Source organism: Ptychodera flava, chromosome 7, assembly GCF_041260155.1.
Source record: "Ptychodera flava strain L36383 chromosome 7, AS_Pfla_20210202, whole genome shotgun sequence".
NCBI classification, from domain to species: domain Eukaryota; kingdom Metazoa; phylum Hemichordata; class Enteropneusta; family Ptychoderidae; genus Ptychodera; species Ptychodera flava.
In genome coordinates, this window is record NC_091934.1 from 9407905 (window position 1) to 9435288 (window position 27384).

Genomic DNA, 27384 nt, shown 5'->3' on the forward strand with positions numbered 1-27384 from the left:
TTGTTCTTCAGCCATTGCATTGTATTTTCGCCGACATGTGGTTGTCATGCAACTTTTACGATGCTTGTTTCGTGACTGGACAGTTTCTCCACCATGTGTTGAATTGCCAGCTGTTATAACGGTTGATAACTTCAGCTAGGGAATTAACTCGCTGAGAGGTAATACAGGATGCTACTACGCAGAGACGTCATAAGCTGAAGTGGCCGGGTTTATTTTATTAATTTATTAATCTTGACTCATATTTCAAATTTATTTTGACTCCAAATCATCTGACTGCTTTCTTTATTACTTTAAGTCCTCATCTCCTCTCCAACCTGTGTAAACACCACTTTAATTGCTCGGCAAACATTGCCAACAGGCTAAATGGCTATCCGTAATATAAGAATTATTTTCAATTAATCTGCTCATCGACAGCCCCCACCCAAGGGGACTGACCCCTGTCCCTAGTGGTATGCATACAGTCTCTTGTATTTTGGTTGACTCTCGTGGAGGTCATCATTAATATGTACCTCGGGTATATTTTAAGGTCTTAACCTCTAAAATTACTTCAGCAATGTATTGATGTGAACAATTTAATTGAGACAAGTTTTTAATTCTATGGTCTGTCAATTTGGTAACAGAAGTCTATCAATTTGGTAAATTCAGGGCCAAATTTTACTTTTCTATAGCTGCAATTTGTTTTGCTATGACTTTGAGTTTCAAGTCCATGCTGACGTTGAATAGGAACGTCCAACTTTGTAAGTGAGAAGAGGGGCGTTTTGTGCGTCATGGGGAATCTATTTTGGAATCGTCAGTGAACGTAAACGAATTTCTTAGCTGAAGATGTCACCTTTGTAATAATTTATTGGGAGTTGCCATAGAAATTATCCAAAATTCATTTGTAGCATTTAATTTACAGGCTACATTTATCTGTCATGAAAATTGATTTTCATACAAAAGTTTCAGCACATAATTAAGTGATGGTATAAATTCAAGCAAAAAAACGTACATTACAAACTTGAAGGTACAATGTATGGTTTTACATTAATGGTTTTCTAATTTTTTCTTAATTTTCATTTGTAGCATTCAATTTACAGGCTACATTCAACCGCCGCGACAATTGATTTCCGTACTAAATTTTCATAACATTTATTTTACAGAGTATAGCTATCGCCCATGACAATTGATCCCGATGCTAAATTATTGACACAGAATTTTGTGTTGCTATAAAGTAAAGCAAAAAAGTGGCATGGTAAACTACAAAGTAAAATCATGGTGTGACAAAAGGCTAATTATCTTATTTTTACTACATTCATTTGTCATGGCTGGTTACATTTCCAAATTCAAATAGGATTACTGTTTTAGAAATACTGGTAGCGGCATGGGCAATCCGTTGACGCCGTGTGGCAGCCTACCCAGTCCGATACAGTCCCTTATCGCACAGCGGGTTAGGTGAGCAAGAGGCATCGGACAGTGCAGAAGGTCGATGCTTTGTATAAAGTGCTCATTGGGCCTTTCAATCTTCAATGCCTTTAACTGTTCTCTTATCAAAACTTTGATATTTTTTAGCATTCTCAACAGCAACTCGATGCATTGTACCAACAGCTCCCCCTCAGACCCCAATCGCACTTTCACCTCCAACAAGCAGTATTCCAGAGGTGATTGGTCCCCATGTGTTGACGTTGCCGGGTTGGCACCACAACTGAGCAATGTTTGAAGGCATCTGACCCGACCAAGCTCACAAGCAAGATGAAGAGCAGTTTTTCTAGACCCGAAGGCACTGCAGGATTTGTAATTTATATAAAATTCACAGTCTTCATAACGACTAACGACCTCATCCTATACCGTACGGTTCCGCGCAACAGAGTCACCTTCAATATTTTTTCTTACTTTTCAATCGTTTACTTTCTGCAAGTGTATCTGCTTCCCTGTGTAAAAGAGTATCAGCTCCACAATAGCCTGCCTATCCAAAGCCACAGCCAGAATTAGATGGAAACAGCATCGTTTTGATGTATCTAACGCCTCGGGCGGTAGAGTTTGCAGCCGTTTATCAGTACGCGTTTGTCGTACACAAGACGAAAGCACTTGTCTACAGTCTTTGACTTAAGGGTCATCTCCGTCTTGTCGCGAGTGATTTTAAATGGGATGTGAACTGTCACGCTTTCATCAGGTTTCCTCAGTACGATATCTTTCGTGGTATCAAAGTTGATGACTTTGGAAGCATCAAAAGTCAGCGAGATTCCCTTGACCATACAATGTGTCGCAATGTCACTGTTATGCTCGCAAGCAACTTTATTGCTGTAGGACTTTATGGCCTGGTACTGACAAATTCACAAATGTTCTGACCATTTTCAAGTTCATCGGTAAAGTCACCCAGGTATTCGCCAAGTTCCAAATCCGGCATGTCAGGCCTGGAAACGTAGATGATACTGTCGGTGTCAAAGTACAGCACGCGGTCACCAAGTTTCTCTAATGCCTTGTAGAGAGTCAGACGTGCTTGACATGTTGTGTAGGCGGCAATCAAAACGTTGGTCCGCGGGTTAGTTGGGGTGAAAATTGCTTTAGCATCACATAAACTCATTTGGACTACTTCCGGGATGACCATCACAATGTTATCGATTTCCAACATCTCATCACTAAGAAAAAATGCAAACAAAATGAAAGAATGAAATAAAAATGCAAACATAATATAATAAAAATGCAAACAAAATGAAAGAATAAGATAAAATGCAAACATAATATAATAAAAATGCAAACAAAATGAAAGAATAAGATAAAAATGTAAACATAATGAAATAACAATGCAAACATAATAAACTTAAAATGCAAGCAATGAGAAAACGAGATAATGTAAACATAATAAAATAATGATAACACAATTGTTTTGGCACTAATCTCACCCCATAGCCATCTCCTTCAGAAATTCATTGATGTAAGGTGTGAAGAGACCATCGCACTTCTCATCAGGATCATAAACAGCCACCTCTGAATAGTGCCACATTTCATAAAGTTTGACAATCCTGTAACCCTTCTCCAGGGCTTTTTGAATCTCATGAGTAACCCAGGTACCAACAAGTGCCACGTTGATCATCGGTGTGACTACAGATGCACATTGCACTCTGCTCCTCCCTGCACAGGTTCTACAAAGGGGGATAACTAACTTTCCGTCGATCTTACACGGTAGAACCGGAAGATATAATTCGTATGGTGGTACTAGTTTACACTTAACAAGCCCTTCGAACCCCCTAATGTCGTTATTTTATGGTAAGTCTTCATCGGTTTTGATCTTGGGATGACCTAGCGGATACGGGCAATTCTTGTTTACATATGGGTATAAACCTGTTACGTCATAGTATCATACTTTCTCATCTGATTTCGCTTTGTAGTAGAGTCTGCTTGCGTTTGTCCGTCCGCCAAAAAAGGCATCACGCGGATTAATTGGATCAACTATGTCAATATTCTGTATATACATGTTTGCAAGTCATGGTCACCCGCTATTTTTTCACCCAGAGAACACTCCCAAATTTCCTCAACTGTGAACACAAAACACTCAAGCGATTGCTTACGGTCCGCAGTTTTTCTGTTCAGAGCCAACATACTAGAGCCGTCAAAGGGTGATGTTGTTTCTTCACGGTAGCACCTTAGACACCTGTGAAAGAGACACCCGTAAACTTCAATAACTTTGTTTTGGGGCTCTAGGAAACCGTCGACATAGTAGTTTGCTATTTTTTTCTCACCGATGTTGCCAGCATGCTGCACGAACTTGCCAGTCTTATGGGCATACCACGTAAGATGTGAAAGTGCCATTTTGGAATACTTCACTTTTGGCCTATACCCCTGATGCGGTATTATGCCGATTGTCTCTGGTTCTAAAAAATTCTTGCGAAAAAGAAAATTGCAGGCAGAGGCGATCGTGACACTGTATTTAAACGGACAAAACCCTATACCTTCTTTTCCAGTTCCCGATACTTCTAAAAACAAGCTTCGGAAACGTAGACATGCGAGTCTCAAGACGTCCACGTCGCTCTTACAATACGCCAGCAATTCCTTTTGAAAGTCAAAGCGATAATTCTTGGCGACCATGTCATCATACCACTTTAAGAATACGCCCCTGTCTTTTGGGTTCTTTGAATCTGGCGCATAGAATCTAACTGGTGGCATTGGGCCGCAATGGTTTTCATTTTCCGGCGTATTAAATAAATGCGGGAAGTCCCCTTTACGCACCCCGTGTAATCCGAAAGCCTTTGGTAGTTTGCTCAGAGCCATGAGTTAGAAATTGAGCGAATCGACGATTTTGATTTCAGTTTTAGGCACGTTGATGCACATTATTTTACTCCCCGTCATGATAATGTCGGGTTTGACAGCGTTTTGATGGATGTAATCCATAATAAACATTCCGTCATACCCTTTCAAGTTATGGGCAAGACAGATTACACCCTCGTTTCACTTGCAAAATTCGTTGACGGTATCACTCCCTTTAAATATTTTTTGATTTTCACCACAGTTAAGACATGAGCTGTTTTCATTTATGTTCTCCACGTGTAGACAAAGATCGCAGACTCTTTGTGCAATGCATAGATTTGGAATGTGTTGCCGAGTGTCACTATCTACTACGCTTTCGAAATCGAAAAAGATGAAAGTTTGATAAGATGGCTCATCTTTATTCTCCTCATTGACTCTGCAAATCCAGCCATTTTTGTGATGACGTCATAGTGATCGTCATGGTGGTAGAGGTAAATCGGTTTGCCAGACTGTCACGTGGCCCGGAATAAATGATGGTATTGAAGTGAGCCGCAGAAACAACATTGATCTGAAAGTCGGGTAACACCTATTGAAATTTCTTTATTTCGGGAATACTGCAACTCTGGCTTTCTCATACAATTCCATCGCTAACCTTTTCTGTATCGGCCGACCAATTGAAATCTGTTTTCGTCTCGGGTTTTTGTCCGCAACAGCGCACGCGGTGACCAACGCCCGACCACAACAGAGATTATCCAAATTTCTGATTTGGATGATCGAAAGTTTAGATGACAAAAAATTCTCAAGATTGACGAATTTCATATTACGCTTGCCACTACCGATTGGCATCGCAACATGAATGACATTTATAAAAACTCCGTAATTTATTTCAAACTGTTCGTAGGACTGCAAAACTCTCTCAATTTCACTAAAAAGTAGATCAACATCCATATCCCGAACATAAATAAACGGTAGGTTGATCGCCCTCTGTAATTGAGGAGTTCGGAAAACAAAACGTATGCGGTCTGTAGGCCTCATATTGGATATTATGTTATCAACGATGCCTTGAAATGCTCGATAAATTACGAGGAACACTTCATGCAAGCCATCCGTCTCTATGTCACGAAAATGAATGGTGTAGTCTGTTTCACTAGTTTTGTACTTTTTGTTGTATCGGCACAGGTCCAGTAGGCAGAATTTGTGATGATTTTGTCCTATTATTATCATAAAAAATAATTATGAATATTAATAAATTATTAATATGAATGTTACAGAATATTAAACTTTTTACACACAATGTCGTCTAGTTTGTGTAGATGCCATCTGGAAACTCCATTGTTTTGATAATTATGATTATGAATAAATTATGATTATGATTAATAAAGTCATATTTTACACATTGTAATGTGCTTATGTGAACAACCCTCTGGAAACCCTCATAAAGTTTCACAATCTATGCCAAAATATACAAGTGACACCATTGCCCAGGTTTAGTCTACGGCGAGAGTTACCATTGCCCAGGTTCAGTCTACGGCGAGAGTTACTACACAGTGTATGTGTAGTAACTCTCGCCGTAGACTGAACCTGGGCAATGGTAACTCTCGCCGTAGACTAAACCTGGGCAATGGTGTCACTTGTATATTTTGGCATAGATTGTGAAACTTTATGAGGGTTTCCAGAGGGTTGTTCACATAAGCACATTACAATGTGTAAAATATGACTTTATTAATCATAATCATAATTTATTCATAATCATAATTATCAAAACAATGGAGTTTCCAGATGGCATCTACACAAACTAGACGACATTGTGTGTAAAAAAGTTTTAATATTCTGTAACATTCATATTAATAATTTATTAATATTCATAATTATTTTTTATGATAATAATAGGACAAAATCATCACAAATTCTGCCTACTGGACCTGTGGTATCGGTGGTTGATTTCTCTAATGTCATAAATTTGGTCACGAGGCAAGTTCTCTATTTCTACCTGAGATCTCTTAGCATCACTCTCGATCTTTTTAGCTACTCTTTTCTTTGATGGAGTGGTACGGTTCCTTCGGCCCGATGTAACTTTGGGAGGATCGTTATAACCCGAAGTGGAAGGCTGGGGGGATGAGTGTGTCTGTGTTAGGTTTTTGAGACTGATTAGTACCACCAAATTGACTTCCACATTCCGGTTCTACCGTGTTATTTCCAAAATGAACCCCGAACCTGTGCATTCAGAGTCAGAATTTGACATATCAGAGTCACTTACCGAGTTAACTTCTTTTTGACGTAAGGTCGCAGCGGTCAACTGGCATCGTCGGATTAGAGCAGACAGCTGGAGTGCAGGAGTCATCTCATCTCTGTGCATATACCAGTAAAAGTTCTAACTCCTGAATGTTTACTGCAGCCAAAAAGCGTCAGTAAGGACTTGTTCCATGGAATCGGCCATTGTTGCTATCGTCGTGAAGCGGTCAAGGTATAAAAACTTGGCAGTTTTTTTTGAATGTGTGGGATGCACACTGTGTTTCACACAAGCAAGTGACAAGACCAGGCAACACTGTCATATTTCAAGTTCAGGGTTATTTTAATGACAAAAGAAATATAAACACAAAAATTACACAAATAACAAGACAGCCATTCAGTAATAGAAAAAGTCAAAAGTATTGAGTTACTATATACATTTAAGTATAAACATTTACACAACAAATTAAAAAAATGTTCAAGCTGTTCCAATCTGTTGTAGGAACAAATCAAATTGTAAATCTCTGTGTTCATCGAACTCATCGTACACCCAACTTAAACTTTGTAATAGTCTTAGCATTTCTTGTGAGTTCATTGATGGCGAAGTTGTCCTGGTTTTCTCTTTCCATGACTGAATTATCCGCACGAGATCCATACGCTTGACAGAATCGTCAAAATATTGGTATACGCAATCCCGTGCTTCCAACATCACGCAGTCATGCTTAAATTGAGATAGGTCACCTAAGTCACACGCCTCACAATGTTCCTCCATTATTCTGATACAGATTGTCTTCACCTCCTCGGAAAATGCTTCCCGTAAAGCGTTCAGCAACTCTTGCGCCCTCACAAAATGTCGACAATCATGGAGTCGTTGGTCGATGCAGTGTGATGGACAGGTCTAGGAGTGAGTTGTCCTGGGCACCGTTAACCCCGTCTTGCAGAGATACCTCCATCGGTACACATACTTGACCAACACCGGCCGAAGGTTCGTTTAACGTTGGTTTGTCCTGCTTAGGGGTTCTGGTCGGTGTCCTCGCAGTTCCTGAACTACCGGCCCATGGAGCATCATTCGCCGCCTGGGTGGGTTCATTCTTTCTGCCAGTGACAAAGTGGTGAGAGTTATCTCTTGCTGATTTTGCGGTAATAAACTGCATTGCGGAGATCACTCGTAGATATGTAGACGTGATGAAGTGAGACACAAAAACTCAATGTTGTTGTACGAAGCGAATGTAGTGTTCAAATCAGTTCATTATAATAATATTCACGACTTGCCATGACAATTGTTCACGCACACACACATACACACTCTCTCTCCCTCTTGTCTTTCTCGGAGACGTTCTCAAAAAGTACAATCACGCACATAAATAATTCAACCACTGACACATATATGTACATAATTTCAGAGTCACCACTTTTTATTACAAAAACAGACAGACATCTAATGTTGCTGTTACGTCATTGAAAACTGAAGCAATTACGTGAACAGCATGCACGCCACATTACACATTGATAGGCAATCCCAAATTGGTTTCGATAACCTTCAGCCGATTTGATAAGTTCCTTTGACCAACTTCAAGTTGTTGTTCTAAGGCGCCTTGCCATTCTTCAAGACGGCTACATTTTTCTTTATAACTGTCCATTTTCCTCACTTAAGAAAACGATCCTTTCCTCTTTCTCGCGTAATAAATACAATGCCCGTTCTTTGTCTGTTTTGCAGTCAGCTAAGGCAGCATTCTTTTGTGCCAGTTCTTCACGGAGATCGGACACAAGTTTTACATAACTGCCTCCCTTCTTCTGTGTTTAAATGTTCTGAAAGTGTCTTGATCTTATTACCATGATGCCTTGTATTATGCAGGCCATTTAAAAACTCACGCAATACCCAGCACTGATATTTCATACCTTCTATATTACTTTGATTTCGTTTAATCAAACGACGACCATGTTTTTCTGCATGTCCCCCTGTTAGAAAGTTTATGCCAAATATGGCAGTTGCGTCTGAGGTTACCGATCCTATTGCAGTCACGAAACAGCCCAAAACTGATCTCCCAACATTGATTTGCCAGATGCTGCGAAACGATATCTGGCGACAGATCGAACACTATTCATCTGTGTTTGGTCAGATAATATTCGCAAACCCCAACCATCTCAACTGGACACTCGAATGTTTGCTGTATACGTGATTTAATTAGATGTGCAACTGACACTTTTTGGCGACTTGTGCCGTCGTCGATGTAAGATACGGCGGGCAACTCTGCAGCACGGTCATCAATCATCCCCAATTGTACCCGCTCGACTTTGCTCAAATCTTTTACCAATTTGAACCAATAAACGACACCGGCCGTTAAACAGCTATCGTGTTGAAAGTGGTGTAATTTATTTTGAAGAGCAGGTGGGAACGCTAAAGTTGTGTCAAACAGGACTGGCAACCCCACTTCGGCCGTCAAAAATCGCTTGCTGTCACGATCAACCCCTAGTAATTTTAAACGAGGTACTAGCGTCTCTTTATCTAAGAAATTGCCGATTTTGTTCTTGTGGCGGTACCTTTGTAAGTTCTGTTTAAGAAAATATGTATCATAAGCAATTCTCTGTTCGTCGCTCAACACAGAATACACGTCGTTGTTCGACTGTATCGGGATCATATTCCATACTTCTTTCAAAGAAACCACTTGATATGTGCTGTCTTCCATCAAAGCCAGACACGGAAAGTCATTGGTCTGGCCTCGCTGTAGCATGTAGTCTGGGGGCACCCTACACGCTTTTTCAAATGGTAACATGGTGTCATTAGCGGTTCGATAGAGACGGACTATCGATTCGAAATTTCCAGTGACCATCAATGGATGTAAAGTAGCTGGATCGCCGACGATGGTTTGGTCATATTCGCAACGCTGTTTGGAGAAAAAAGAGAAAACAGAACACACAAATTAGATATATTTTTGTGGTCGACCAACAACATTTGAATACCAGAAGTAGATGAAAGCCACTAACTTTTGACCATTTTTGGCCCATATTTATGTTTGAAACCAGGCAAGCTTCTACTGAAATCACACTAAATATTGATTAGCCATGGTCTCATTCTACCCATGCGTATAAGTTTAATAACGTTGCAGGGTGGTTGTAAACATTCATTGAATTTCTGTCCGATCAGAAATTCATGTTGACGACATTCTTTGGCACAGGATATTGACAAAGGTTGCACACTGAGGTCAAGCATTAGGCGATTCTTCACGATTCAGTATGGTTATTTACATGAATAGGTCGCGATGTGTAAGAAAAATGGTGAAAATACTCTTAAAAGTTACAACTACTGTTAAACACAGTGGCTTTAATTATATACTTACATTTTTTGATAACTGCTCGTTCATTTCATCAAGCCATTCACCGATGTCATCAGTACTCACCACTACCTGTAACGATGCAAAATCGTCGTTAGAGCCAGCGTTTTCAGATGCCAATTGTTCCATAACTAGAGCAGGTAATATTTTCAATCTCGGTGCTGGTGTTTGATTCCAATTGTTGTACAGCCCGCTCCAGTTCAGAGACACGTTGATGTTCCATGCTTGCCTAGTGATTACAATACCATGCCACCCGTTTATATAATACACTTTCATGTTGTGAGTCTGTACATAATCGATCAAAGTGCGTGTACCTCATTGGGCCTTTCTGGAGAAGGGGCGTGGTGGGCCCGAGAGAGGGGGGCGTGGATGAGGCTGTTATGTCACAAGTAAACTCGCACACGAAGGCATGTCACATGTATTCAATTTACAAACATTTAATTTGGGTTAGTTCAACATATACAAGAATGGGGAATCGTTCACAAGTCTAACAATAGTTTTGCTGCTGAGGATGGCATGAGTCGTCTTATTGCATTTACACACTCCAACAACAGACTGTATCCATAATTTGGACCTAACACATCATCTTTGTCATAATAGGAAGACTGGTATCTACAATTGGAAGCTCTTGAAATGACATGAGCCTTAAAAATTGCATAACGTCTAAGGCGATGATAGGTTTTATGTATTGCTGTGCTGATCGATTCGACATTTGCAGATTTTTCTATTTCAATATGTTCTATAACCTGTACCATGAGTTTGCACCATATTATGACACAAGTATATTCGTGGCCGTTAAAACGAATCACTGAAAGAGGTAAACTTTCGTCTGGTTTACAGAGTATAGGGACACTAATATCTGTATACAAGAATTCTTGGTTTCGTTCAGAAGCACCATTGATCGACTGAAATTTTATATCCATATTTGGAAACGTATAATCTAGTTGACCATCATGGCGTCGCAAACGCTTAAACAGTGAAATATGACACTCGACTTGATTTATCATTGCAAGTTTTGCTTCTGCAGGAGACATGACATTAACGGTACCCCCACACATTCTTAACAGACAAGGGAAAAAATCTTCCCGTGAAGGAGATCCCATGTATCGTAATGATTCACGACAAGCATCTTTGAATGCCTGTAGGTGTTTGTCACGTCCTTGAAATGTATTTATGACTCTACGAAAATTTCCATGAACTATTAAGATTTCTATCTGATGTAGACGTACTGTTGGTGATATTCCCCTTCCTTTGTCTGTGCCCTGAGTTAAAAAAAGGAAAGACAGAAATATTATGGACTGAGTTGGTGTTGACAGTATACATATAATATGCTGGTTACGATTTGCTGCGTCATGATAGGTTATCAAATTACCGACAAATTTTGATCGCCATGTTAACTTGCTTTGACGTCGCCAACAAAACAGTCTACTTGTTACTTGTAATTATATGCGATAAATTTTTGAAAATATTGCTACTAAGGCCAGAGAAAAATAAAATCTTGTTCATCGGATTTTTTGGACCAAGTTCCAGGAGCGGCGAGCGACAATTTTTTTTAAAATTTGTTTTAGGCCAAAGGTAAACGCGGTTCTCTGGCATTTTTGCACAGATGCAGACAAGGCAAGATAATTGTTTCCCTTTTAACCAGAAATATCTCAGACAAGAAACACTGATACTGCGGACTGAATTCAATACTATATTTCCCAACAATAACGTAGGCCCACGAAAACCCGAGAAAGTGTAGGGCGCCACCAGCGGTAGTACTGAAATATTTGTAATGCGGAAGTAAGAATTTGCCACGATCAAAAAAAAATTCCAAATCTGCCAAAGTAGAAGCGGCGATTCCGATGAACAATTTATTTTTTCTTCCTGGCCTAAGCTTTAAAACCAGTGTCATGGTATATATAAAATGCTTGTGTATGAGTATGTACAAAATTTTCAACAATTGCTTGTGTTGAATATCCTGAAAGTTTGACTGAGACGGACCAATAATAGGCTTCACTTCCAACTATATATGCATCTAACTCTTATTACTAGTAGGCTATTAAGATGCTAGTGAATTAATTCTCTTATGTATCGAATAAATGATAATTATATCTACTTATCTTAGAAAGGCATATGCTTATTCATTTCTAAAAGTGAACATTTATGTGTCATTATCGCATATCAAACAGTGTAGAAAGTTACTATAAATGTCATTCAAGGTAAATTGTCATCTGTCTATACATCTTTATTGAACTATAAACATTTACCACTCGCACTGCTGGTGACCTTTGTGGCACTTCTTGTAACTGAAACGAATCAAACAGTATATATACATATTAGAGACAGTCGTATTTATAGTGAATTGGTGACATTCATATACACATTTTCAAGGGAAAATATCATTTATTAAGATACATAAATCGACCGCGTAAAAATGCCTTTCTAAAATATGCAAAATATACTTGATAGTGTATTGTGGGGGCGCCCTAATTTGTTAAAAGAGAGGTGGATTAACGAAATTTTTGTCTGTTTGTCTTCTAGGGATGGCAGTCATCAGTATCCACAAGTAGTTCAACCAACTTCAAATCATGCAATTTCTCTTTAATTTACAAAAAAAGAAAAAAAAACCCGAATGCTTTTTGTAGGGCTTCCTAAACGCCCTGTAAAATTGAATCTTTTATAGTTTATTGAAACACAAATTACTCACGTCGTCAAAGTTCGTTTCAACCATATAATCGCATGTAGGAGTCTGTATTTGCTGAGAATAAAAAAATAGATTAAGTGATCTGATGACTAGTAATGATATGATTAAGAATCTGTTTTCTGTACATATTAATGAAAGTCGGGTATCACAATAGCCTAAGTATTTTTATTAATAAGTAATGTATATTCACAATTAACTTTAATAAGTTTTTCTTTTATAGTTTGACAAAAATACTTACATCGATGTCAAAGTCGTCAAATTGCGGGAACTCGGGGTCACATGTACTGTCTGGTACCGGTTGCTAATAAACAAAATAGAAAGATATAGTTAAAGGGACAATTGTCAATCCCTGGTTCTTGCATTATCTCTCTTGTTGACAAAGTATGTTTGTCTTGTGTCAGTCCTTTGTGTTCCATAGTAATTGTTATCAAGATAATGAGTTTGCTTTTAGATAAAGCTGATAAAGAGCATGCCCCTTTAAACGCATTGGTGTCCTTCATGGCACGAGTCCTGTAATTTACTTCCGGACGAATAGTTCCAGTAAAAAAGTAGTCCTTTCTGCATTTTTGAGAGCTGAATTGAAAGTTTAAAGGATCAGCACTGCCTTTGGAGTATTTTTGTAAAACACAAATCAAGGATGTTCGAACAATTCGCATATAATAATTATAAATAAATAAACAGCCGCTCATCTATTTTGGGTTTTGCTCATTAAAAAACATCATCATATTCTACATCAATATTGTATATTTTCCGCATCGACTTGTAAAATATGCTAAATCTGCAACATATCTTGGCCGTAATAATGAGTTTTACCCATTTATTATTTTACTTCTGATATTTGCCATGCATGACTCAGCACAAAGTAGATAAGGGAAGCCCAAAATAGATGAGCGGGTATTAATATAACAATAAATACATTAACCAAGTATATTGATGGTGCAAATCTTGTGCTCTGATTGCAATTCTCCAATGGGAGCGAATAAATTTGGAGATACGAATTCAGAAAGAAATTTCCAAAAGTGGCAGAATCGTCTCGTGTTTACACTATCATTGCAGTAGACTCGGCTGGCAAGGCACATCATGTACGTGTCATGCCATAAAGACGAAACTAGCATCAGCTCATATACAAATAAGCTTACCACAGAACAGAGTCGAAACGTTTTTCGAATACTGCCTGTCTTACAGTATTTGGTACAAAGATGACGGAGGAAATCAAGTTAGTGCTCCCCGCGTTAATCGAGTCTGATGCATGCCGTATAAATCCAACGATATCAAGCAGCAAAACCTCTGCTTTATTCCAAAACTATACGTTCCATGTGCCAATACATGTACAGATCGTTCATAAAAACGACTAAATATGTCCAAAACCTAGCCCTTTGAGCGCACCACAGCAGGGTTCAGCTGAGGTCAATGCATTGATATGTAAATTTTTGTATTCATAAGTGCAAAGTTCATAAAGTTTGCGCCCCCAATGGTTCTGAAAAGAAACTTTCTGTATTCAATACTGGGATAATATAATAGGTGGTTTATTGCTTAAGTAATACTATCAATACTTACCACGTGATCTTGTAATATCTCAAAGATAGTGTCAATATCTTCCTGTAATTAACAAATAAATAACACACACTCATGAGTATTAGATGTGAAATTTGAGGGAGCAGTATTCTCTTTTAACATTAATGTTTACCACTTCACGACAGTTAGGAAAATTCCTAACTCACTATTTGTTATTTTTCTTTATTGGGGCATATACACTCCATGTTATGTACATCATGAACACATGATGAAAGTAGGGGTTTCAGAATGACGGCTGATGAAGTCCGACCACGGGCGTCATGGCACAATAAAGCTTTATCACTGTACCTAGTCACTTGTTAAGATACTTCAAGACGCCCTCAAACATTATGTTTTTGATCACGTTTGTTTGTGTTCATTCCGTGAGCATTGTGCTGACGCGATCGACACAACGACATTTGAAAGGATAAATTGTGTATTTCAACGAAAAGGTTCAGTAAAAATAAAGTAAACCCCGCTCTGCTGTTATCGACTCCAGTTTGCATCAGGTTTGCGAATTTGTACTCCAGTGATCGAGCATCGCTTTTATTTCGACAAACAAAACCGAAAACACTCAAGAAGCGAGTACCATGGGCTGTAGTCCTTTGAACACTGGGCTGAGCGCATGAGCTAACGAAACAGAAAGACACAAAACTGAGCATCTATTCTCAGAACCACTACTCATTGCTTACAAGGAAAACAAAGATCTAAATGACACATTAGGCCAAAAAAAAGAGTTTTGTTTGTCGTCCTCGCGCGCGTCGCCAAAAAACATGCGCGTCAAGGCTTTTTTATCGTATTTTATAAACCAAGAAATCGTCTCAGGCCTTCGTCTGAGCGCCACCAACGGCTATTCATTGCGAAATGGACTGCCAAGACATATTGCGTATATCCAGGTTCGCTATTTGCAAATTGCACAATCTACAAAACGTGGTTGTTGTGCGACTGTTCACTGTTCAGAATGCTTGTGTTAGTTCAGATACTTGCGGAATTTGCGACCCTTCGGTGCCAGGCAGACGCGTGATTGTGCCTTGAGATATTACTTAGGGTTATTCAATACAATAAATAGTAATCACACGTTTCATTAAATATAATCATACCAATTTATGTAACAGTGGGACTCTTCACGTGATCACGTCAATTTAGCTTACGTCATATGCTAATGAAGTGTACCATACTCCCAGTCATTAATATGTAATTATGCAAATTTATTCGTGTTTGTAAATATGCTAATGAAGTATACCATATTCACACCCCCCACTACTCACCTCTGTTACAATAAAGACAAGAAAAAAGAATAAGTGAATATGCTCTTTTGACTCAATATAGTGAATAGAAGCACGAAGAAAACAAATAGGGAAAAAAACGTTGATGAAAAAAATCAGTGCAAAAACAACGATCCTGAATGTCCACCCTAACTTGTCCCTCGCTCGTATAATGGTTCGCCTCGATATAGAAAATCCCTTTTCCTTCAACATCGCCCATAACTGATTAGCCGTTGTCTCATCATCCTTCCGCATCTGTGACTCTACAACTGCCAACACCTCGGATGTAAACTTGCTAGGTTGCCCTAAACCTGAATGTTGAGTAATTGAACTTGTCTCCTTGAATTACTTGAGAAATTTCCATACAGCAGAACGACTAACTTGGATACCTTCACTTTTCAGCATTCGCTGAATTGCACTACTAGGTCCAAGTTTTTCTCGATGCCAGTAGAGGATACGAAGCTTGACATAGTCTGAGAAAACCATCATGCGTGTGACAACTGAGAGTGCTGTGATAGCTAAGCTATGACACATTTCTCCAAAGCGAACCTGCGATTCACACTTTCATTGACACATCAAATCACACTGTAAGCGAGATTTTCATTATTATTGTAAACAACAGAAAGGGAATAATTTGTTCGTGGTTTTACGATGCATAATGCTTCTGATACTTACAATGGCCATCATTGTCCATCAAACGAAGAGCGAATGTCGCTCAGCGTTACAGCCAATGATAGGCTGCCTTACAACTTAAAGTGTTTTGAAACCTTTATCAGGCTTTTTACTTGAGCGTCTATGACGGTAAGCAATGAATGCTTTCCTCTGAAGGTTTGCCGTGAGATGGTACGCAAGATGTAAAAATACATGGATTTGGAAGTTTTTATTTTCACACAATGATATCCCTAGGCTGGATGCGGCATCGATGGTTTGTATTTTGTACATGTACTGTTTTATGGTCATTCAGAGTTAGACCGTTTGGGACGAATGCTGCATTTACCACAACCAGAATAGCCTCACACTTTTCCCAAAGTTGAATCGAACAAGTATTAACACCGATCGCTCATATTCTATTTCACTTCACCTTCCTTTATTTCACTCACTGTCTTATATCGCATTTAATTATTTTCCCTTTATTCATTTCATTATCACATCATTCCAAAATTGTTGTCAATAAATAATAACGTCACTTTGAACAACAAAAATTCTGATCATGATAATTATTCAAGACATAACACTGATTTGTACATTGATTTGTAGAAGGCTTTATTTTGTGGTTGGTGTGCAGGAAAACAGAGGACAGAAGCAGCTAAAATGTCATCGCTGCCGAGAGCAGACATCCACCAGGATCTGGCTATGAAATTTTTACATCTGCATGGGTGAATACATGTTCATTAGAAAACCTGAATAGGCGAACACTATGGCATCCAGTTCAATACTAGTGTAGTCATATTTGTGGTAGGTTCGTTAGAGGGGACTGGATTGGGGAATGAAAACTACAAGGAATAAAACACGACCTTAAGAGATCACATCGTGGTTTGTCTTCTTTGATAAATATTACACATAACTAGGTTTGAAAAAGCTGCATGAAGTAACATCATTACAGAACATGGCATTTTGTACAAAAGTTTTTAATCCAAAAGCACTCAGCAACTCATAAAAAGTCAACTTTACAGTCTGCATTAAAAGCTCTATCAAAATTCGAGACAAGATGACAAAATCATGCAAAGCTACATGAAGTTTAAACTATGGTAGAGAATAAGTGCACCACAGATGGCACTTAAGCATGTCATCACCTATATAATTCTCAGTAGCATTGCCAAAAACATTCTGGAAGGCATGACCTGCACAGCCAGTTGCTTAATTTTTTATGGATGAAGAAACCTTTGATAGCGGCCTGTAAAATATTGACAAAATACCGTTTTTAGAACAACTTGCCCCACTGAAGAATATAAAATTTCAAATAGTTCATTGTGAGTTAGATGAAATCGAATGTCCAGAGCGTTCTTTCGCAGCCCATTTCGGGGCATCAATTGGCATTGGCCTTGTTGATGTAACCTGGCTGCATTCAACGTCGACCAGCAGACGCTGGGTTGCTGTGGATTTCTTCATGAATTCGTCGTCGAGGCTAGCCTTCAACTTTCGTAGTTCTCTTCTCTCCCAAGGGAGTTTGCGCGTTACTCGTTTCGGCCTATCCCGGTCACCTTCTTGCTCGGATTCTTCACTACTGTGATATTGCAGATCTGAAAGAACAGCTCTGGCCTTCTTCTTTGTCTCTTCGGAACAATCCAATGTTTCCATTGCCTTTAAGCGCCGTTCTCGTTTCTGAAAGCAATTTTAAGAAGAAAAGCATGTATAGTTGTGAATCAAAGTATCAAGACTATGGAAGGAATATAATTCCATATATTAAAAGTATTTGACATCTGATTTATCGTTAGCGAAAGTCTGAATGTTAACATTTTATCCCCTTTGTTTCTGTCGGGGACTGATGAGCCATACAGGCTTGCATATTTTTATACTGTCTTCTGCAATGCATATGAATCCATTTGCCTGAGAAAATGGAATATTTCATGAATTTAAAGTCAATTGTCTTCAGCAATCTGTTCAAGATTTGTTTATTTTCTAAAATCACTGTTATCATTTACCTAATTTTTTACACATCAAATTCAGATTTTTTTATTCGGCTACTTGTATTCAGCTAGTCAACACCATGTACATAACATGGATTGGTTACTGTACAAGTCTTATGGTCAAGTGAACTCTATAGTCTCACCAAAATACTCTGACCAACAATGTTACGCACGTGTGAAATTGTAGTACATTTTTGACTAAAATATTATTCTATGGTAACCTCATAAGTAAATACAAATTATGTCATCACATCATGGCAATCTGGCATCATTTTGGGGGAAAATTTCAAAATCAAAAAGACTGAGTCACATTCAAAAACCTACAATACGTAAATACTGTCAATACCCTTGATAACAAATTCTCTGTCAATATAACTTTTAAAAAATGCTTCTTACAGTTTTGATTCAGCAAATTTAGCCTGAGTTAGATTCATTTTTTCAATGACAAAATTACTAAATGGATATCGCAATGTAATAAAGGGAAAGCGGCTGCACACATCGCCTACACTATTTTTTCGTTCTCTGTGTTTGTGTTTGATTTTGTGTATTTGGCTATTGGTGTAGATATAAGCCATCTACCATATCTACGATATTAAACCATAGACAGTTTCGCTACTGTGTATGGTTTAGTAATGTTCATATGTAAATAAAATAATGGAATATTACACTAATAAAATCTGTAAAAGTTTAAAATGTCATGCAGCCAACGATAAAAAAGTAGAACAAGTGAGGAATCAACTAAAAGAAACCAAGACAATGGTTCGACAAGCTTAGCAGTCAACGGTTTAGCAAATATTAACATTTCAGTGACGTAATGGAAATATCAGTTACATACAGTCAATGATGGCCGGAAGTTTCGGCAACGTAGTTTATGACCTAATTTGTTTTGTTTGTGTTTTAAAGGGTACCTGGATCATGCGGAGGGGTGGGCTAAACATCGTACATCAAAGTAAACTTTTAACACTCATCAAACTTACATGTATTATCGCTTTCGAGTGAAGGACAACTTTGCAAATACGACTTTTTACTACCATACAGTTTTACGCAGTTGTTAGACTGTAAAATCCAGCATTATGAAAATGATGGGGCTCAAATTTTCCCATCAATATTAAGTGAAATGGACAGTACTAGTCCAGTTGTTCACAGTAGAGTTTTTGCCCGATTCTGCATTAGTCCGCGTCCTTTTAGCTGCATGGTACGTCAAACAGGGCGAGCATAATATAAGCGTTTACAATTCATTCTGCACTTCCATTCTGGCAACACGGGCGAACACAAATGTACTATGAATATAAATCTAACTTCAGTAGGAATAAACAGAGAAAAAACAAACCCTCCCTGGAACCCTCCCTGGCTTTTATTAGTTCAATGTCGGAAAACAAGAGCGTGACATTGCTCGATTACTTCATGGAGGTGGTGACGGGGGCTCCATGATTACTATATTACTTTTCTGAGTTATGCGGTTCACAGTAAGTACTGTTAAATTGAACTTAAAACACTTGGCAACCACGTCACGAGCTGATATGCATACAAGTGATGTCATTTGGCAAGAGATTTTTTGTGTGAGGGACAGTCGACGCCTGTGCCGAAGCCGACTTACCAGAGTTTTTTTGTCATTTTTTCATCATCAACTAGAGTCGATGGTTGCTTCAGAGGTACAAAAACACGAACTACAGGACGACATGTTGGCAGTTTTTTTTTTCCAGACCGGTAGTCTCGACATGGGAGAGACAGAAGTGTTAATTTATATTGGCGTTTTTCTCAGTTTGGGTCTTCAAACTTTTTTGAACACATCAAAGAATTTAGCTTTCGTCTACTGCCCGGCAAGAATGCGAGGAGATAACAAAGGACCAAATTTCGTTTTCCACGTGATCCCATATTTTGATTCATTAAAAATGCGATTAACTGACTTCACCTCTCGGATGTGTTTCTTTATTTTCATAATGTTAAATTTGAGGTTTTTACTATGAATTAATCCATAGCAGATTACGGGAACACTAATCTTACGATCTGAATGTTCAAAATCTCAGTGTTCGAAAAATGTATAGTACGTTTTTTCGAGGGGCGCGTCTATGACTAATCCGCCAGTTTCAAATTGCTATATAGGGAAAGTGTGTACATCTGCGCGGTTCCTCCTCCTTTCTAGGACGCATGTTTGTGATAAAAGTTCTCATTTGAACAAAGATTACATATAATAATGCAGTGTATTATGTGACAACATAATTTTATGACGTCAGAAGCGAAGATATGCAGCGCCCTCAGATAGCAGTAGGACAAAACGAAAGGCTGGAATCCTAACATGAACTTAAATGTTTCTGAGATGGGAAAGGTAACGCAGAAAATTATGCCATGGCATCGCCTGGCAAACAGGCTGATCAGTATTGGAAGTGTGTGCATGCAAGCCAAATAAAATGGACATCTACGTATTGTTTTACCACAGGTAGATAAGCCGTGGTCAAACAAAGCATCAACCAGTAGAGAATAACTATTTGTGACACATTTGTTGATGAAGGTGGACAATCTTTGAGGTCATGTCAGTGGTCTGACAAAAAATGGCAAAAAATACACAATTGAGTATTTAACATAATTGTTTCTGAATCAGTCAATCAACACTATTGCATTATAGCCTTCATTGGTCAGACTCCTCCGGTGACTCTGACTGGTCCCCTTCAAAATCATCATCAAGGCTGCCAACAGCAAGTTCGCTTTCCTCCTTTGTAGCTCGTTGCACTGCACAGTAAGTGAGGCTACCCACAATTCCCCTTGATTTGTTCACTCAGACATTTTTTGCTAAAGGCTTTTTCCAATTTTATTAGTTTCTTAACAATTTTTAACTTACAATTCAAGTTCAGGATTATTTGTTAAGACTATGTTCCAAAATTATTGATTATGTTTAAAATTCAAGAGTAAATTGATGAGAAGTTGATGTTTGGAGGTGCTAAAAATTGCACACTTGTCAAGATAAAGTTATCAGCAACTAAGATGGTCTCATCATACCACCTGTCAGACATGCAATTTCCTTTGTTACGACCATTAAAAAAAATCAATACCCTTTCTTTTGCCAACACAGATGAAACTTATTCCCTTAGTTTCCTTAAAATATTGTGTATGGCTGTCAAAAATCTATGTCAACAAAATGACAAAATTGCTATCTCCTCCGCGGAAAGGGGTTGATTTTCTCATTATTCACAGTGAGAAATCAGAAAATTATGATGATCAGAACTATGTTGCCAAAATTTTGAAATATGGAGCCAGTTGTTCTGTGTACAGAAGAAATTTGCTTCACTTCAGTGAGTGATCTCCGTGTGTACAGATCATGGAGGATTGTGGGTAGCCTCACTTACTGTGCACTGTCACGTTAAATGTGTGGCCATCTTCTTCTAATACTAAACATCTCCTTCCTTGTTTAAGTGAAGCAACCATTGCTGAACCTGTAAGTGTGATTGACACATGCTTTAACATTTCTGAATGAATAAAATTGATATGCATCAGTCCCGTGTGGAAGAGAAATTGCATCTTTAAAAATAATTTCAAAAACATACATTGATTATATTTTTTAATATACTCTCTTTTCCAAATTGTTTGGCACTTTTGTTCCAGCTGTTAGCATAGTCCTCGCGTGTAATATCTACAGTTGATACGTTGCACATACTTGATTTTTTACATAACTGTGATTTTGCAATCTATAAATTCCTGGACACTGTGAAGTGTTATATTTCTTTGACAACTTCATTAGGTTTTGTATACTGCTTCTCTAAGACCAAACCAAATACACATATGCCTAGAATATTGTCACTGTGATTGTTTAGGAGATAGTTTACAGACCTGTTTACTGTCACGCTCTTTTGCACAGTCATTTTATTGAAATTGATTCAAAATGGCCAGATTTCAAAACTAGGCCCTGTAATTGGATGTTGACGTACTTACGATGAAGGTGTAATTGGTTTTGTAAATGTCATTATCAAAACAACTAAAAGAGGTAGTTTTTTTTTTTGGGACATCTTTAACAATAACTATCCATGCCGCCATGCTCCTTTTTTCATTCCTCCAATGATTCACTTGATAGTAACACAGCCAACATCAAAAGTTTTGTTATTCATACCTGTACTACTTGCCACTTCTATTAGCCCATCCCCAGTCCTGGTGAATAAGGAGATAAGTTTCTCTAATAGTTCAACTGGTCGCTGATTCTCATCGATGACGGAACCATCTTCATCTGTTACAGGGTTGTCCTGGTGGACATTGATAGGTGTGCTTCGTTTGCCCATTGAAACTCACCCGATTTTCAGCTACTCTACCTGATGACGACCGGTATGCCACAACTGCACTGTTTACACTTTTCCTCTCAAGGACGGGGACTATGTACGATAATCGACGTCTGCGCAGGTGTTGCGCAATATTTATGTCGTAACAGAGTGAGCTAAATATCGCAAAGGAGATTATTTGCGACATCTTAAATTTAGGCTGTGTTACGCATAAATGAAGGTAAACGTATTAACTTGATGACGGTTTGTTATGAATGATCAAATTAATTATGTGACGATAAAATATTGTAAATTTTCATGATATTGGCATCGATGTGATCGATTTAAGAAGGTACCGTAAATGGACTGGACCGTGCGTATCATACCGCCATTAGCCATCAAACTACGTCGCGCTATCAGTGAAACTATGTCGTTTGGTCGTGCCAGTCGGCTGAAAGTCACAGGTAGATTCACTACCAAAGCAACACAAAACAGAACCAGAAGAGTTTGTGAGGCCCTCAAGGATAAATGGCAATCCTCTAGTCATGAAAATTTAAAATCTGATACTCGTGTCGAGTCGACTGCGGCCACAACGGCTGACGACCATTGCTATGTTTGCTCGTGCAACTCGGTTCCGGAACCCATATGAAGTAGTCATATGTGAATATGATGAAGTCTACGATCCTTGGCGGCCAACAACCTACAGTGCCACGAGGAGAGATGGTAGGCGAATTGTTGATCTTGGTATCCTTGCAGATGGTTTATCTGGCTGCAAGCAATGCAGCATGGCGTTACGGATGACCGACACTATCATGGTCTGGGCATGGAAAAACTGGGTAGCTGGCTGCTTGTCAGGTGTTGCAACCCCACTTGTAATTTTATCAACGTTATTCCCCTTGGCCTGAGACACGGACCAAATAAAACGATTTTGGATGTAAATACCAAACTTGCAATTGGTAAGTACGAATTTTTTATTTTTTTTTTTGTTCATGCACGCGCGCGAGTGCCAAGTCTCACGTTTACCTCAAAGCGAACATATGGCTTGATAATATAGTAAGTGCATAGAAACGCTAGTTTTCCATAAGCTGACAGTAACACTGGACTGGTCATAATGCGACTCAAGTGTTATATTTATGCCAGAATTACAAACATTGTTTCAAACCAGCCCAGTGATCATGTGATGTGGATCGAGTTAGCATCAATCTACACATTGCTTATGGTCATGGCACATATTTATAGAATTTTTCAGGGACAATGAGACTACCATTACTTCCTTTCATAGTGTCATCAATTTGGATCTGTCTAGGAAGCTATTTATGTAGTTCTTCTTATCACAAATATACCCTGAAGTGTTGGCTTTTGGAGTTGTATTCTCACACTTTCCCTGGACATGAAGTATAATTACTTCTATTCTGTGAGATTTTGGTAAATACAAGAAATTGTATCTTATGACCATAAATAATTTCAAACTGGAGTCGAGACAGCCCATTCAGTTAACAATACAACAAAAATATTTCAAAAATTTATACTGATGTCATTGTAAACTTGTCATTGTTTTGCCATAGGTAAATGAACGGATTGTCATGTCTCCAGGGAAGTATTGTGTGTCACGTGCGTCCTATCTGGATAATCAAGAAAGAAAGAGACGGATGAAGAGCCAGACCCGGTGTGCCAAAAAACATCGTATCAAGCTGAAGGCAAACAAGTGTTACAACAGAGTGTCCAAGAACTCCGTGAAGGTGACACATACACAACAGGAATTGACCTTGTTCAAAGTAATTACTTGTTTAATCTTGTTTATAATTGATTTGAATGAAAGTTTGGATTCAGATAGATGTAGATGAATGATTTTAGAATCAATGTAAAATGACTCTAAATTGCTAATAGTTGAATGCTTGTATTGATATGGCTCCCTGCATATACTGACTTACCTTTCAACTCAATGTCATAAAACTGATGAAACATATGCATATAGGTTGTAGTAAGTTTGACATTTATTGATGTGGTAATATTGTAAGTGAACACACAAAAACCTAATGCTTACATTATGACATGTACCATTTCATCTACAAGTGTGCACATAGTCATTGAGTAACCTGATGTACTCTATCATTTGCTGGATGGCAATTTTTTTATTTGCATAATTGTAGAACTAGTTACTCAGTTCATGTCTGCTTAAAGTTTGTGATTTGCCAAATACCTAAAACATTTAGCCATGGACCATAGGCTGTACTATTCTGTGAATATTCTGTTTCATTAGATATAAAAACTGAATCATTCATTCCCATATATTTTATCTGTATCTGTTTCTATTTTTTATTCAGAAACCCAAGATATACACGAGATACCTTCCCTCTCTACAGATCCTGTTCCACAACCAATAGAATTGACTGATCACCTGTAGTGTATTTTGACCTGGAGACTACTGGATCAGGTAGGTGTTGTTGTTATCAATGTGATAATACGTGTTGTTTAATCTGATATTGCAATCATTTCACTACTTCATTGCAATGCCTTTAGAGGCTACAATGGCTATTGAACTGTACACACAATGATCAATCATTAAACTGAAGCAAATTTTTACTGGCAACAGAACAAGTTCACCCATGATTCAAATTTCTGACAGCATTATTTTAATGATCATGACTTGCTTATCAAAATCAGCAATGGTTTACAGACAATAGTTAGATGACATTATTTTTATACCAACAAGACAATCAATGCCTCAAGTGTCAGTTTCAGTTTATTACTCATCTCCCAGGGCAAAGTCTGACTCAGCAAATGAAATTTTCATTGAAATTTACTGTAATCCAAACTAACATAAACAAATTATCTTGCCATTTGTCATGAGTTTTTTTTCTCTTTCAGCAAGAACATCACACATAACATAGCTTGCAGCTGTTGGACCAAAAGGGTGTCTGAACGTGTATGTGATACCTAGGATTCCAATAAGTGAACCAGCATCAAGAGTGACCGGTCTGGCAATGAAAAATGGAATCCTAACACAGAATGGAAAACCTGTCAGTGCAGTACCTGTAAAACAAGCATTGTTGACATTGTGTGACTTTCTTGGACCAGAACCTTGTATTCTGGTTGGACATAACATCAAGTCATTTGATTGTAGAGTTTTATATAATGCTACTGTAGCAACAGATATGGTTGATCAATAGTCTTCACACATTGCTGGCTTTGTTGATTGGTATAAAGTCTTTAAGACCTCATATCCTGATTGTGAAAAGTACTCACAAGTTGAGCTTGTTCAAAATTTGTAGGAGAAAGTTACAGTGCACATGATGCTTTAGCAGATGTGAAAGGTTTAAAAACTTATTGAAAAGGTACAGCCATCTTTTGATGAGTTGACATTTACATGGGAGTTTGTGAGGGAGTATGTAGAGCATGCAAAGGCAACAAGCCTAAACATGCAAACCTTACATACTCTTGTACTCAAAGGGTATATAAGTAAATGTATGTGTAAGAAAATTGCAAGCAGTGGCCTTGCTATGGGCCATTTAGAGCTTGCATTCCACAGGATAGGTGAAGAAGGCATTGAATTGTTGTTGAAAGTGAAAAATCAAAATAGAAAAGAAAGGGTGACAAAATCAAAACAAGTTATCAATAATATTTGTAAATTTTTCTCTCACAGAATCAATACTGTATGTCTAGCATCATAACTTTGAAATTTATGGAAAACTCCATGCTGACTTGTGTTAGATATTTGATAACTTTAACGTTAAAGTTCTCCTGACATGACAAACCCATCTCAATTGCATTAGCAAACTTAAGTATAAATAATAGGTGAAATAAATTCATTACTGTTGAAAACTGTATCGTTGACCCTAGAATAAACACTTTTTCACCCAATCACAGCGATTTGAAAGAACCCACCTAAAGACCTGAAGTGCTCTTTTGGTGATCTTACAAATACGGAAGTGATGCAAATACAAACACAGTACCGCTGAGCCTAGCCAAGACTGTAGACGTCCCTAGAATTTGGAAGATTATCATGTTCAAAAAGTTCTGACATGCCAAATTGCTGTATATGTATCGCAGCAGAGTGCTCAATGTTTCCAAGTGATTGTGTTTCATTACTTCAGTTTTCAAAGTACCCAGGATTATTTGAAATGTGGGTTGCAAGTGCAGTGCCTGAAGCAGAACTGGACACCTATCCAGTACCCGCAACTTGTGTTGTGCATGCAGTGATCATGCATTTGAGGCTGCTGCTTCCAAATCTGCACCAGATCTGAAACAGTGAAAGCTATAGTACTAGGATTCAAATACTTTCTGCCATTCTCATTGTTAGGAATTTGGCTTGTGAGGCAAAACACAAAACATGTTGAATATTTATTGTACATATGCTTGGTATTATGACATCTAACTATGCCTTACTTAACAATCTATTGTATCTTGAAATACTTTTAGTGTGTATGCACAGTTGGCTTGGTGATTCATTCTCCATCTTTTAATCACTCCAGAGCAAATAAGTAAATACAGCATAATATTTATAAAATATTGATATAAAATATTTATCATATAATATTGATTATATAAGAAGATATCATACTATGATGTAAGTATATATGAAGTCAGCAATAAAGCAACATTATCAGTAAGTCAAACCCTGCTTATGCACTTTTTTCTACACTTGTGTAAAGGACACCCTGTAACTCAAAAAATAACACTTGAAACTTCCTCAATATTTGTTGACATATAACCAATGCAACAACATAAGCAAAAATCAGAAAAATGACAATATTCTCTGATAATTTTTGAGCATGTACTTTGCTAAACCCTTTTTTCCCTCTTGTTTTTGTTGACATAATTGATCAAAGAAACTATATATTCAAAAATCAGAAAAATGACAATATTCCCTGACAGGTTTTGAGCATGTTCCTTTGCTGAAAGTGTCAAAATGTGAGAAAAAGGCCCTTTTTGGTTGAAAAAACATGGGGTAGGGGTACTTTAGGGACCCTCAAACTTCAAAAGTAGCATGGGAACCCCCCTTTTTCTGTCGATATTTATTGATATAATTGATCAGAGCATATTATATTCAAAAATAAGAAAAATGACAATATTCCCTGACAGGTTTTGAGCATGTTTCTTGCTGAAATTATGAAAATATGAAAAAGGCCCCTATTCAGCTGTGGGAAAAAACATGGGGTAGGGGTAATATAGGACCCCCTAACTCCAAAAGTAGCATGGGGACCCCCTTTTTCTGTTTATTTTTGTTGA

The 27384-nt window shown here is 38.1% G+C and overlaps 1 protein-coding gene and 1 long non-coding RNA gene across 2 annotated transcripts; one reads left to right on the forward strand and one right to left on the reverse strand.

Annotated features, from left to right (window-relative positions):
- Window positions 1-16360: 16360 nt before the first annotated feature.
- Window positions 16361-22258, reverse strand: LOC139136726 (uncharacterized). Its single transcript, XM_070704543.1, has 3 exons — window positions 22014-22258; window positions 21256-21342; window positions 16361-17609 (listed from the first exon to the last, which is right to left on the reverse strand). Exons 1-3 carry the CDS (start codon window positions 22177-22179, stop codon window positions 17509-17511), a joined length of 354 nt encoding a protein of 117 aa, XP_070560644.1. The 5' UTR covers window positions 22180-22258; the 3' UTR covers window positions 16361-17508.
- Window positions 22259-22370: 112 nt separating this feature from the next.
- Window positions 22371-25977, forward strand: LOC139136727 (uncharacterized). Its single transcript, XR_011553231.1, has 4 exons — window positions 22371-23111; window positions 23721-23930; window positions 24480-24589; window positions 25024-25977. It is a non-coding gene; the product is annotated as an uncharacterized lncRNA (long non-coding RNA).
- Window positions 25978-27384: the final 1407 nt, after the last annotated feature.